The sequence below is a fragment of the Notolepis coatsorum genome (assembly GCF_963971535.1).
Source record: "Notolepis coatsorum genome assembly, chromosome: 17".
In the NCBI taxonomy this organism is placed as follows: Eukaryota; Metazoa; Chordata; class Actinopteri; order Aulopiformes; family Paralepididae; genus Notolepis; species Notolepis coatsorum.
This window is the reverse complement of record NC_140181.1, coordinates 10,588,110-10,601,304: the sequence shown is the minus strand read 5'-3', so window position 1 is coordinate 10,601,304 and position 13,195 is coordinate 10,588,110. Positions and strand designations below refer to the sequence as shown.

Genomic DNA, 13,195 nt, shown 5'->3' with positions numbered 1-13,195 from the left:
GAGGAGGCATGTGGTAGTCTACACTCTCCCCAGACCAACAGTAGGGCAGCATGTGGTAGTCTACACCCTCCCCAGACAGACAGAGGAGGCATGTGGTAGTCTACACCCTCCCCAGACAGACAGTAGGGCAGACAACGACTGGGATTGGCATAACGACCAAACAATTGTGGGATGGGAGAAAGCATGAAAAAAGCAATCCAATAAAAAGCCTCTCCCTTCTCTAGATGTTGTAACCCTCTATCACCTCTAAAGCATCGTCCAATGAGTCATCTCTAAGTGGGCCTCAGAGACGACCAGAATATCAATGTTGTCTGACGTTAGCAAGTCATCCATATCCTCAACCTTATGTCTAAGGCTGCATATATTAACGTGGGCCTTCCCTGGGGCGTCGTTTATCAGAGACTGACATGATATAGGAAAAAGAAGCGTACTTACAGGTAACAGCAGCCGCAGTGACACAACATCAGCTGTGTGTGTGTGTGTGTGTGTGTGTGTGTGTGTGTGTGTGTGTGTGTGTGTGTGTGTGTGTGTGTGTGTGTGTGTGTGTGTGTGTGTGTGACAGTGTGTGTGTGTGTGTGGACGTCTTTGAATAAGTCAAGTGTTCATTTATTAATCCCCTTGGGAAAATTCAAGTATCATAGCAGAATGGGGGGTGGGGGGGGGATACAGGTAGGGTAGGTACATAGATAATAGAACATAGAGCAGACCGCAAGTAGTAATGATAGTGATAACAGTAGTAGTAGTGAACAGTAGTGAGTGGCAGGATTCAATCAGACGGTACTTAGTAATAGTGATGATGGTATTAGGGATGGGTATCGTTAGGATTTTATCGATACTACTACTCTTATCGATACTGCTTAACGGTTCGGTACTTTATCGATACTCTTATCGGTTATTTTTTATTATTTTGCAAATTTTCTTTTTTTATTAAGAACAGAATCGACATTGCTTTATTATTCTTTAATATAACTATTACTGCACATGGCTACTTTTTTATCAATGAATACAAGCAGTCAGACAAATTAACTATTTTGGGACTTTCTATTTTATTTAGAACGTTCTTAAATCAGAATGTCCCACCCAATACCCAGCTGTTAAAAACGGTTCAATACTCCATTTTATTAGTAGAGGCTGTGACACTCGTTCACCCTATCCTCTGTCATCCTTCCTAGCTGCTAGGGTGAAGGACTTCGGGCTTGGCTGGGACCGGTGGTGGTAGAGGGAGGAGGGGTGGGCTGGGACATGGTCACGAGAAAAAAAATCCAAACTTCAAATAACTACAATTTCTACAGTTTTCGGCTTGCCATTGCTCCGACTGCTTTGTTGTTGAATCAAGTCAAATCCTAGGTAAGCATATATTGTGCGTGTGAACGTTGACATGAAAAGAAAAAAGGTAAAAAAAAAAGCAAACGATTTTTTCCCCCCCGGTATCTCACTTGAATCGATACTCGGTAGTACCAACGTGTTTCGGTTCGGTACCTCAAAAGTACCGAATTTGGTACCCATCCCTAACACACACAGACAGACAGACAGACTGGGAGCACCAGTGCGACAAGGGAAAACATCCAGTCGCACAGCTCTGAGTTTTGGTCGCAAAATGCGCACCCTGGAGCCCTGTGGACAGCTGAGCAGGATTATGTGGACACAGCTCTTGTTGTCTCAGCTTCACGCATGACTTGACAGTTTCCTGCCAGAACACGTTGGCAGACACAGGGAAATATGTCAACGCTGGAGGCCTCTTCAGTGCAAAGGTGAATACAGTAGTAAACGTTAACAAAATAATCGCTGCTGTACATACAGGTGCCGGGACGTCCACTGCTCTGACGTTCTCTCTTCTTAGAGGAGGGGAAGAGAGGCGACGTCTTGTGACGACACACAGAGATCTCTCTCGCTCCGCTGCCCTCCACTGCTCTTCCCAACAGGCCATGAATGAGAACCGGTTTGACCTGTGAAATCTCGACACACCTATACTCCTCTGATGCAGGAGCAGGGCCTAAAAAAAATAATGGTTTGTTTCCGGTTGCCGACCGACCCTGCCGATTTAGGTGCGACCCAATATATTTTATGAGTAAAAAATAAAAAATAAAAAATCATTATTTTTATTTTTTTTTGAATAAAGTTTCATAGAAATCTTAGTCAAACCTTTAGTATTATGGATATTAAACATGCTGGCAGATTACATGCATCCATGTTGTTGTAAACATTTTAAAGAAATTCCCTAAATTCGCAGTGGGAAAGAATAAAATAAAAAAAATTCCCTACCTACCCATGGCCTTAACTGACAACCAACAGGAAACAAACAATATTTTTTGTTATGCCTCAGGGTGTGTGTCTTGGATGGGGATGTGGTGGAGATTGATGTGTGGGGTGGGGTGTTTGGAAAACTGACTGTTCGGGGGGGGGGGGGGGGGGGGGGGGGGGGGGGGTTCACATATCTTCAAGCAACTGAAGTATTGGTATTAAATTCCTCAGTCTAAAGAGATGACCTTGCCCCTGGCAAGCCTTCTAGTGATCCTTTGTTAAAGCGCCTCCGAGTGAATCTCTTCCAGTAATGAAGAACACTCTTATCTCAGTTTGGATGAATCCCACTCATGAGAAACAACTAATATGTGATTCTTCTTGCAGGGAGTGCAGAAACATCTGCACTCCTATCACAGATAGCTGATAAATGACATTATTAAATGTAGCGTAATACTAAAACAAACTAAAAGCTCAAGGACTCCTATAGGAGCCAAAGCACCTTATTTCTATTAGCTTAGTTGCCTACACTGTTAAAGTCTACATTTCAGAATACAATGGGGCTTAGCTGTATATTTAGGTTATTGTATTATTATATGAATGTTTATATGTTTATTTTTATAACCTTACATTGAAACGGCATTAGGAATATTGATTGGATTTAGATAAAGTAATTGAACCGTCTTATTTGTCATAGGGCCTAACAAAAATAATGGTTTGGTTCCGGTTACCGACCGACACTGCCGATTTAGGTGCGACCCAATTTATTTTATGAGTTTAAAAATTAAAAATAAAGATTAAATTTTTTTTCTTTTTACAATATAGTTTCATATAAATCTTAGTCAAACCTTTAGTATTATGGATATTAAACATGCTGGCAGAGTACATGCATCCATGTTGTTGTAAACATTTTAATTAAATAAAGAAATTCCCTATCCATAGTCGCCGTGGGAAAGAATAAAATTAAAATTAAAATAAAATAAATTCCCTACCTACAGTACCCATGGCCTTAACTGACAACCAACAGGAAACAAACAATATTTTTTGTTATGCCCAGAGGGCCTTACAGCCGTGATTGAACACCGAGCAGTGTCAGATCCAGTACAGCCCTGACCTCTGACCCTGGCCTTTAGTCTTCCTTTTGAAATGTCTGTAGTAATTCGCTATGCGCTCTGGGTAAATTCTCTTCATCCAAAAAGAAACATGGCCGCACCTTAGCGATAGCATTTTGAAAGCAAATACTAACAAACTAAAGCATATACAGTAGCAACTGCCACATACATTAATTTCAGTGGATCATTTTAGTGCATTTAGACCAAGATATCGACATTTTATTCAAAGCGTTGAGCTGAAATTTTAAGGTCACATGAGGTTTACGTTCTAGCATCCGGTTCATAGGTCTGAACCAGAGCTCACGTAAACATGCAATGGCCGCCCCACAAAATCATTCATTGTCTACGGAGCACATTTCACATCACAGTGACCTCACCCATAGGAGGGCTCTCTCTCTTATGTCTAGCTTCAGGAGAGAGCGACACGTGTCCGCAAATACTGACTGGACTACCCTCGGAAGTAGGAAGAATATTCACATCATTCTTAAAATGGGTGTCTAGATGTCATAGCTTCTCACATTTAAGGTGCGCGCTGGTCTGTCTATTATGAAATGACAATTGCGCGTCATTGAATGTCCGCGCTGGTTTGTGTCTATTATGAAATGACAATTGCACGTCATTGGAATTCTTATTATTTTCTAAATAGGCGGGTCTTAGGTACCGAAATGTGGCACCGATTGATCTAACATGAATCGGTAGTCGGTAGTACCGATGCAATTCGGTCGGTACCCATAAAAGTACAGAGTTCGGTACCCAACCCTAGCAACCAGGCCTCAGTGCTTTCATCCGTCAGTGTGAGTCAGGGCTCACTGAGATGGGATAAGGGACAGAGCTGGCCTGCCGTTCAACCTTGCCTGGCATCCCTCATCCCTGGCCTCTTCACCGCTCACTGCCCAGTCATGCGTGGTGATTTAGTGATGTGGTCCCAGCCAGCCAGCCAAGACAGTCAGCCGGACACCTTTGCCCGTTCTCTCTTATTAACCCTTTCACTACAGAAGGTTAACCCGTTCACTACCACACTACACACGGTTAACCCTTTCACTACCGCACTACATGTCATGTATGTTGTGTATGTCATAAATGTCACTATGAATTGAAAATGGGAGACCCTGATGTAAACAAGACAAACGTCTTTCTCTGGTCTGCATCCCCTTAACAATTGTGTGTATTGAGCCGTACTGTACCCATTCTGCAATCTGTTAAATAAAGTTTTCATTCATTCATTCATTCATTCATTCATTCATTCATACAGACGGTTAACCCTTTTAGTAACACACTACAGACCTATAGTGTTTCAGATTCATTCTTTAGAATCTTGGTTTGTAAATGGAAAATAAACGCCTTTGTAACCCATTTTACATACAAGAACATAGTCTAGTTTGATTGATTGAAAACTTTATTAACAGATTGCAGAATGGGTACAATACAGTACAGCTCAATACACACAATTGTTAAGGGGATGCAGACCAGAGAAAGACTTTCGTCTTGTTTACAAGTTTAGTCTATTTAACATCAGTGTTTACAAGCATTTTACAACTTAAACAAACCTTTTACAGCCACTAAATGGCACTTAGAGAACTATAGTTACCCGTTATCTTGTGTTTGTCCTTTTATCAGTACCTCAGTCAATTCACTAGAGAATGAAACAAATGTCTCCGTTCCAATGGAGGTGGGGCTGCCCATTTGTTGATATTTGGATCACGGATTTAATAGTACTTTTAGTCAGGGGAGTGCCATGGTTTCTCCATAGAGCTCCATTATACCTTTAGTCAGGAGAGTGTCATTGTTTCTCCATAGAGCTCCATTATACTTTTAGTCAGGGGAGTCAGTGTCATGGTTTCTCCATAGAGCTCCATTATACTTTTAGTCAGGGGAGTCAGTGTCATGGTTTCTCCATAGAGCTCCATTATACTTTTAGTCAGGGTAGTGCCATGGTTTCTCCATAGAGCTCCATTATACTTTTAGTCAGGGGAGTGTCATGGTTTCTCCATAGAGCTCCATTATACCTTTAGTCAGGGTAGTGTCATGGTTTCTCCATAGAGCTCCATTATACTTTTAGTCAGGGAAGTCAGTGTCATGGTTTCTCCATAGAGCTCCATTATACTTTTAATCGGGGTAGTGTCATGGTTTCTCCATAGAGCTCCATTATACTTTTAGTCAGGGTAGTGTCATGGTTTCTCCATAGAGCTCCATTATACTTTTAGTCAGGGGAGTCAGTGTCATGGCTTCTCCATAGAGCTCCATTATACTTTTAGTCAGGGGAGTGTCATGGTTTCTCCATATAGCTCCATTATACTTTTAGTCAGGGGAGTCAGTGTCATGGTTTCTCCATAGAGCTCCATTATACTTTTAGTCAGGGGAGTCAGTGTCATGGTTTCTCCATAGAGCTCCATTATAGTTTTATTCAGGGGAGTGTCATGGTTTCTCCATAGAGCTCCATTATACTTTTAGTCAGAGGAGTGTCATGGTTTCTCCATAGAGCTCCATTATACTTTTAGTCAGGGGAGTGCCATGGTTTCTCCATAGAGCTCCATTATACTTTTTTTTAGCATCGCAGCTCAATGCAGGTAGGGGGGCAACTTGGTCACGTGATTCATCAGGTGTTGCTGATTGGCTGGACCACATTGTGTTTACAAACAAGAAGCCCGTCTATCGAATGATGGGCAGGAGAGCTCCATCAAACTGTCTGTGACTCAACATCCACAGTGACGTTGTCATGGGAACCATTCATCCTGGATAGTTTGATGCAGTGACTCACTGTTTACTGTTTATTGTGGCTCACGGTGTGACAGTGTCTCAGGAGGTAGAGCAGTCGTCTGGTAACCAGAAGGTTCTCCATTTGATTCTCGCTCCTCCCGGGGCAGCGCGTCGAAGTGTCCTTGAGCAAGACACTTAACCCCTAATTGCTCCCGATGAGCAGGTTGGCACCTTGCATGGTCGCCTCCGGTGTGTGAGTGAGTGAGTGAGTGGGTACAATGTGAGGAACAATATTGTAAAGCGCTTTGGATAAAAGCTGCTATATATAAATGCACCATTTGCCATTTATTGTCCTGGGTCTCTTCCGTTCACAGGTCGAGCTGCATGTGCACCTTGACGGCGCCATCAGAGTGCAGACGATTCTTGACGTCGCCAAGTAAGTTTGTCCATCTTTGCTTAATTATTTTTTTTGCATTTGTATTGAAATTCAATTAGATGAGATCATATGTAATAAATGTAATGAATGGAATTATTAAATTAAAGGAACACGCCAACGTTATGGGAAATGCGCTTGCTGTCTTCTCCAGAGTCGGATGCTAGCCTAGCTTAGCACAAATGAATGGAAGCGGATATGGACCGTTGTGCAAAAATACAAATAATAAAATAGAATAGATAATAAAATAGAGTAGATATGATCAAAAAAAGTTATACGAATAAAATACAATGCTAAGCTTAAGAATGAAGGCAATGAGTAATATATACAATAATATACAAATATACAGATCTGTTTTTAAAGTAACCTTTTTGTAGTGTACATTTTGTGTGTGGGGTGTGTGAGAGAGTAAGTGAGTGTGTGTGACGTGTGTGTGTGTGTGTGTGTGTGTGTGTGTGTGTGTGTGTGTGTGTGTGTGTGTGTGTGTGTGTGTGTGTGTGGTGTGTGTGTGTGTGTGTGTGTGTGTGTGTGCTTGTGTCTGTGTCCCTGTCTGCTTGTGTGTGGAGAGATCAGTGTTAAGTGTTCTGATGGCCTGGGGGAAGAAGATGAGCCTGAGTCTCTCTGTGTTCAGCATGTAACTGTGAAAGGGTTCAGGCTGCGGCAGGGTTCAATACAGTCACACAGAGGGCGACTGGGTGGCGTAGCGGAGACTGCGCTCGTTACCAATGCAAGAGACTCCGGTCTCGACTCCCCGAGTCAGTCGTCATACTATCTCAATTTGCAGAGTTAGCGGGTGGAAAGTCGATGGGTGGGGATTGGACGTTGTGGACAGCGACTCCTACAGGTCGGTTGGGTGACGCCTGCACAGCAGAGACAGGAAGTATCGGGGGCAGCGTGAGCCTCCCACGCGTTACTCCTCGCCACTGAGAGTCCGCTCTGTCTGGTGAAAAGATGCGACAGGCTGCCTCCCTCGTGTACCGGAGGGGACACGTGATGCAAGGCTTCCATCCTCACTACAGCCGACCAGTGGGAGGCATAGTCTAGCAACGTTCAAGACAGGGGAGGGGAGAATTGGCTATATGAAATTGGGATGGGAGAAAAAAATAGAAAAATAAGGAGAAAAAGTGGATCAAAAAAAATATATAGTCACACAGAAGGCAGCCCTCTGCTCCAATGTGTATATATATATGTCTCTACACCACCCTGCCTTGGCTTAAGTATCATTAAGTATAATATTTCAAATTAGAAGTCACATTCTATGTACTTTTATAGCAAAAAGTATCAAATACATTATACTTCGAGGTCCCAGGATATATGTGACTGGGTCCAGCGGCAAGAGACTCGTGTCTGGAAGTCAGATTGAGAGAATATAAATAAAATGTCCCCATATTATCACAGTTTGAATGTTTAAGAACATATTTACTGTAACAGCTCACAGTTATAGTATCTCTAAATAGTAAAGACTTTTGTACCTGACTGCCAAGGTGTTAAAAATGCAGCCAACTGGGGGCGCTCCAGTAGCACACCATGTACCGCGCTGCGTCGCGGATCGGCTGACCCGAGTTCGATTCCCGGACCCGCCGTCATTTGCCAAATGTCTTCCCCTGCTCTCTCTCCCGTTTCACCCTCACTGTATCTGTCGGTCATGTTTGATCAGGAAAAGCGATAAACGCTAAAAAAATAAATAAAAAAATGCAGCCAACTGGGCGGCTAGGTGGTGTAGTGGGCAAGGCGCTTGCCATCAACGCTGGAGACGCTGGGTTCGAGCCCAGCTCTCGGCGTTGCTATCAGCTTGGCTGGTCGTTCATACTAACACAATTGGCAGTGTTAGGGGTGGGAAAGCTGATGGGTGGGTCCTGGGCGTTGTGGACAGCGACCCCTACAGTTCGGTCGGGGCGCCTGCACAGCGAGGGTAGGATCTGGAGGGAGGTAGTGTGACCTCCCACACGTTACACTCTCCCGGTGAGAGTCTGCGCGGCCAGGCTGGCTGCCGGCTGGCTGCACATGCGTCGGAGGAAAGCATGTGACAGTCTCCGGCCTCCCGGACCAACAGTAGGGGGGAGTGCGCAACAACCAGGAAGGGGGTTGGGAATTGGCATAACGACTAACAGTGGGATGGGAGAAAAATCGGAAAAAGGGGGGGGGGGGAAAGATAAAAAATAAAATAAAATGCAGCCACACTTTAGATTGGATTTTTCTCTGTTTTTCTCTTGAGGTTTAACTATATTCAAATAAGCATATCTTCTTTTTTTTTATCCACTTTTTTTCCTCCTGTTTTTCTCTGATTTCCCCCCATCCCAATTTAGTCGTTATGCCAATTCCCCCCTCCCCTTCCTGGTCGTTGCTCGCATGTGCCCCCCACTGGTCGGTCTAGGGAGTCCTGAAGTCTATCAGATGCTTCCTCCGTCACATAGGAGACAGCCAGCAACCTCTTTTCACCTGCCAGCGCGGACTCTCATTGGTGAAGTGTAACGCGTGGGAGGTCACACTACCGTCATCATATCCCTTCTTTGCTGTGCAGGCGCCCTGACCTGACCGACCTGTAGGAGTCGCTGTTTACAACAACCAGAATACCACCCCACCGGCTTCCCTCCCGCTGACTCTGCCAATCGAGCCAGTATGACGTCCGGCCAAGCCGGAGGCAACGCTGACAGCCGGATTCGATACCAGTGTCTCTTGCGTTGGTGACGAGCACTTAGACCGCTGCGCCGCCAAATAAGCATATCTTCTTCAAATATTTTCCAAAAATGACCAAGGGAGACTTGTGCCACACAGTGCTGGGTTCGGTCACATACAGTTGGGCTGTATTAGAATTTAAACTGGTCAATGACGTTTCTATTTGTGTACTTATTTTACCAATCTAAGCTTTTGAGTCTCCTGGTCCTACTTTGTTGCAACACGAAAAAGTTTATTCCAGGAAGGTTTGTAAAACTCTTCTTGAATGTCTTCTCGTCCTCCTCTTCTATGGACCAGGCGACGGGGCATTCGTCTGCCAGCAGACAGCGTGGAGGAGATGACGCGGATCATTATCGTCCAGAAGCCGGCCACCCTCACGGAGTTCCTTGGGAAGTTCGCAGAGTACATGCACGTCATTGCGTAAGTCCGGCGAGAAATGCTGACTGGTCACCTTTTTCTTTCTTTTTTTTTTCTTTTTTTTTTTTACAATTTGGTTTCATAATTAGCAAAGGTGTTTACCTCGGTGAGCAGGTGAGTGTAGGAGATGAGTGACTAAGGGTCAGGGTTCACCCTGGCAGTATTTCAGGTTGTTATGTTCCAGCAGAGATCAAAGCTCGGATCATTAGTATTATTGTCATAACAAGCTCCCACTGCCATAATGCAATTAAGATGTATTTAAAGCTGACCTCGGTGGAATTGAGAGTCAACACATTTCTTCATGCTAATTATTATTATTAGCTTTAAAAGGAACACGCCAACATTATGGGAAATGCGCTTATCGTCTTCTCCAGAGTCAGACAAGAAGATGCCAATTTCACCTCTGTGCGTTCAGTAGAAAGCTGCCCTAGCCTGGCTGAGCACAAATTAATGGAGGCGGATACGCATCAGCTAGCCTAGCCGCTGGCCACAAACACCTCTCCCGGAGTTTTAAGCTAGACTATCTGATCTATCCGCTTCCATTAATTTTTTTATGGAGGAAATTGGTATCTATCTTCTTGTCTGACTCTGGAGGAGACGGTAAGAACATTTCCCATAATGTTGCTTTAAGTTCTTTTAACACCAATGTCTACAGTCCCCACTGTTTGCAACAATGAGCACCTCCGACGAAGAACCATAAAACTCAGAGGAACAATGTTTAACAAACTGAGTTAGAGTGTTGTGTTCATTCATAGTTAAAGACCGTAGAGGTTGAGTACTTTATTATCTAAAGATGGTGAGTTAGAGTGTTGTGTTCATTCATAGTTAAAGACTGTAGAGGTTGAGTACTTTATTATCTAAAGATGGTGAGTTAGAGTGTTGTGTTCATTCATAGTTAAAGACTGTAGAGGTTGAGTACTTTATTATCTAAAGATGGTGAGTTAGAGTGTTGTGTTCACTCATAGTTAAAGACAGTAGAGGTTGAGTACTTTATTATCTAAAGAGGGTAAGTTAGAGTGTTGTGTTCATTCATAGTTAAAGGCGGAAGAGGTTGAGTACTTTATTATCTAAAGATGGTGAGTTAGAGTGTTGTGTTCATTCATAGTTAAAGACTGTAGAGGTTGAGTACTTTATTATCTAAAGATGGTAAGTTACAGTGTTGTGTTCATTCATAGTTAAAGACAGTAGAGGTTGAGTACTTTATTATCTAAAGATGGTGAGTTAGAGTGTTGTGTTCATTCATAGTTAAAGACCGTAGAGGTTGAGTACTTTATTATCTAAAGATGGTGAGTTAGAGTGTTGTGTTCACTCATAGTTAAAGACAGTAGAGGTTGAGTACTTTATTATCTAAAGATGGTAAGTTAGAGTGTTGTGTTCACTCATAGTTAAAGACTGTAGAGGTTGAGTACTTTATTATCTAAAGATGGTGAGTTAGAGTGTTGTGTTCACTCATAGTTAAAGACAGTAGAGGTTGAGTACTTTATTATCTAAAGATGGTGAGTTAGAGTGTTGTGTTCATTCATAGTTAAAGACCGTAGAGGTTGAGTACTTTATTATCTAAAGATGGTAAGTTAGAGTGTTGTGTTCACTCATAGTTTAAGACAGTAGAGGTTGAGTACTTTATTATCTAAAGATGGTGAGTTAGTGTTGTGTTCACTCATAGTTTAAGACAGTAGAGGTTGAGTACTTTATTATCTAAAGATGGTAAGTTAGAGTGTTGTGTTCATTCATAGTTAAAGACTGTAGAGGTTGAGTACTTTATTATCTAAAGATGGTGAGTTAGAGTGTTGTGTTCATTCATAGTTAAAGACCGTAGAGGTTGAGTACTTTATTATCTAAAGATGGTAAGTTAGAGTGTTGTGTTCACTCATAGTTTAAGACAGTAGAGGTTGAGTACTTTATTATCTAAAGATGGTGAGTTAGTGTTGTGTTCACTCATAGTTTAAGACAGTAGAGGTTGAGTACTTTATTATCTAAAGATGGTGAGTTAGTGTGTTGTGTTCACTCATAGTTTAAGACAGTAGAGGTTGAGTACTTTATTATCTAAAGATGGTGAGTTAGTGTGTTGTGTTCACTCATAGTTTAAGACAGTAGAGGTTGAGTACTTTATTATCTAAAGATGGTGAGTTAGTGTTGTGTTCACTCATAGTTTAAGACGGTAGAGGTTGAGTACTTTATTATCTAAAGATGGTGAGTTAGAGTGTTGTGTTCACTCATAGTTAACCCTTTCACTGCCACACGACAGAAGGTTAACCCTTTACTATCACACAACCGACGGCTATGCTCCATCATTAGCATCCGCGGAGCTAATGATGCTAATAATGGAGCATCGCCGTCGGTTGTGTGATAGTAAAGGGCTATCCTTCTGTATTGTCACAGTGAAAGGGTTAACCGGCTGTCGTGTGGCAGTGAAGGGTTAAAGACAGTAGAGGTTGCTTACTTTCTGGTGATGTATCACATTCACACTCAAGTTATTTGGATTTGGACTTTACCACTGCACATACAAACACGTTTTAAATGGAGTTATACGGTTAGGGTTCACGCCACGGTGAGACTGAGATATAAAACCTGTTTTAAATGGAGTTATACGGTTAAAGGGTTCACGGTGAGACTGAGATATAAAAAAAACTTTTTCAATTGAGTTATACGGTTCTTAACCTCTTAACCACTTAAGCATCGGGCAAAAATGGGCCTAGTTAAAAAAAATAATAATTACGATTGCATACCAAAAGTAATTTGTGATTTATTATACTTTATACTTATAGCACATGCACGATTCTGGTCTCTTTTGAAAGGTTACATTCAGATGTTTCTTTCACAATAAAGAAAAATCACTTTGAGTGCTTCAGAACTTCAGAATGTTACCTTTCAAAAGAGACCATACTCATGCATGTGCTATACGTATAACGTATAATAAATCGCAAATTACTTTGGGTATGCAATTAAGCATTACATCACACGCAGGAGTGGTTTGTGACCAATAAACCATGCCTAGGGGTGGTTGTTAGGCCCGAGGCGCAGCCGAGGGTCGTTAGACCCCCCTAGGCATGGTTTATTGGTCACAAATCACGACTGCACGTGGTGTAAAGCTTTTATACAACTGCCAGATTCATCCAACCTTATTTCTATACAATAAACACACATTAATCGAAGATTTATTGAAAAAACCATCCGCCAGAAAAAGTTGTTCCCACAACTCCATGTGGAAGCAGCTTGAAGTGCATCCAACCAAACTAACACATCCAACTGTGTATTATTGGAATGATTGAGAGAAGTTGCCTCATGTGGAAGCAGCTTGAAGTGCATCCAACCAACTAACACATCCAACTGTGTATTATTGGAATGATTGATTGAAAATTTATTAAAACGTTTTCTTTGCCCTATAGGAAAAAAACGTTTTCTTCGCCCTATTTTTTTATTTATTTCTTTTAGCCTAAACTTAACCAGTTGGAAACCAGGGGTACAGTAATAAAATTAGCAATCAACCAATCAATCAATTCAATAGACCATGCTCACTTAAAACAGCGCTGCTTCTCTCTCAGTCTGACTCCCCCGCCCCGCTGTTGCAGACAGGAGTGTGTGTGTGTGTGTGTGCGTGTGTGTGTGTGTGTGTGTGTGTGTG

The 13,195-nt window shown here is 42.4% G+C and overlaps 1 protein-coding gene across 1 annotated transcript in view; it reads left to right on the top strand.

The window, feature by feature from the left end:
* The window catches only part of ada (adenosine deaminase), a 75,185-nt gene that overhangs the window by 33,799 nt on the left and 28,191 nt on the right, over positions 1 to 13,195 (top strand). The window contains exons 2-3 of the mRNA XM_084334038.1: positions 6,422 to 6,483; positions 9,454 to 9,576. Of these exons, the coding sequence (XP_084190164.1) occupies positions 6,422 to 6,483; positions 9,454 to 9,576 (185 nt within the window). The remainder of the gene's footprint in view (positions 1 to 6,421; positions 6,484 to 9,453; positions 9,577 to 13,195) is intronic.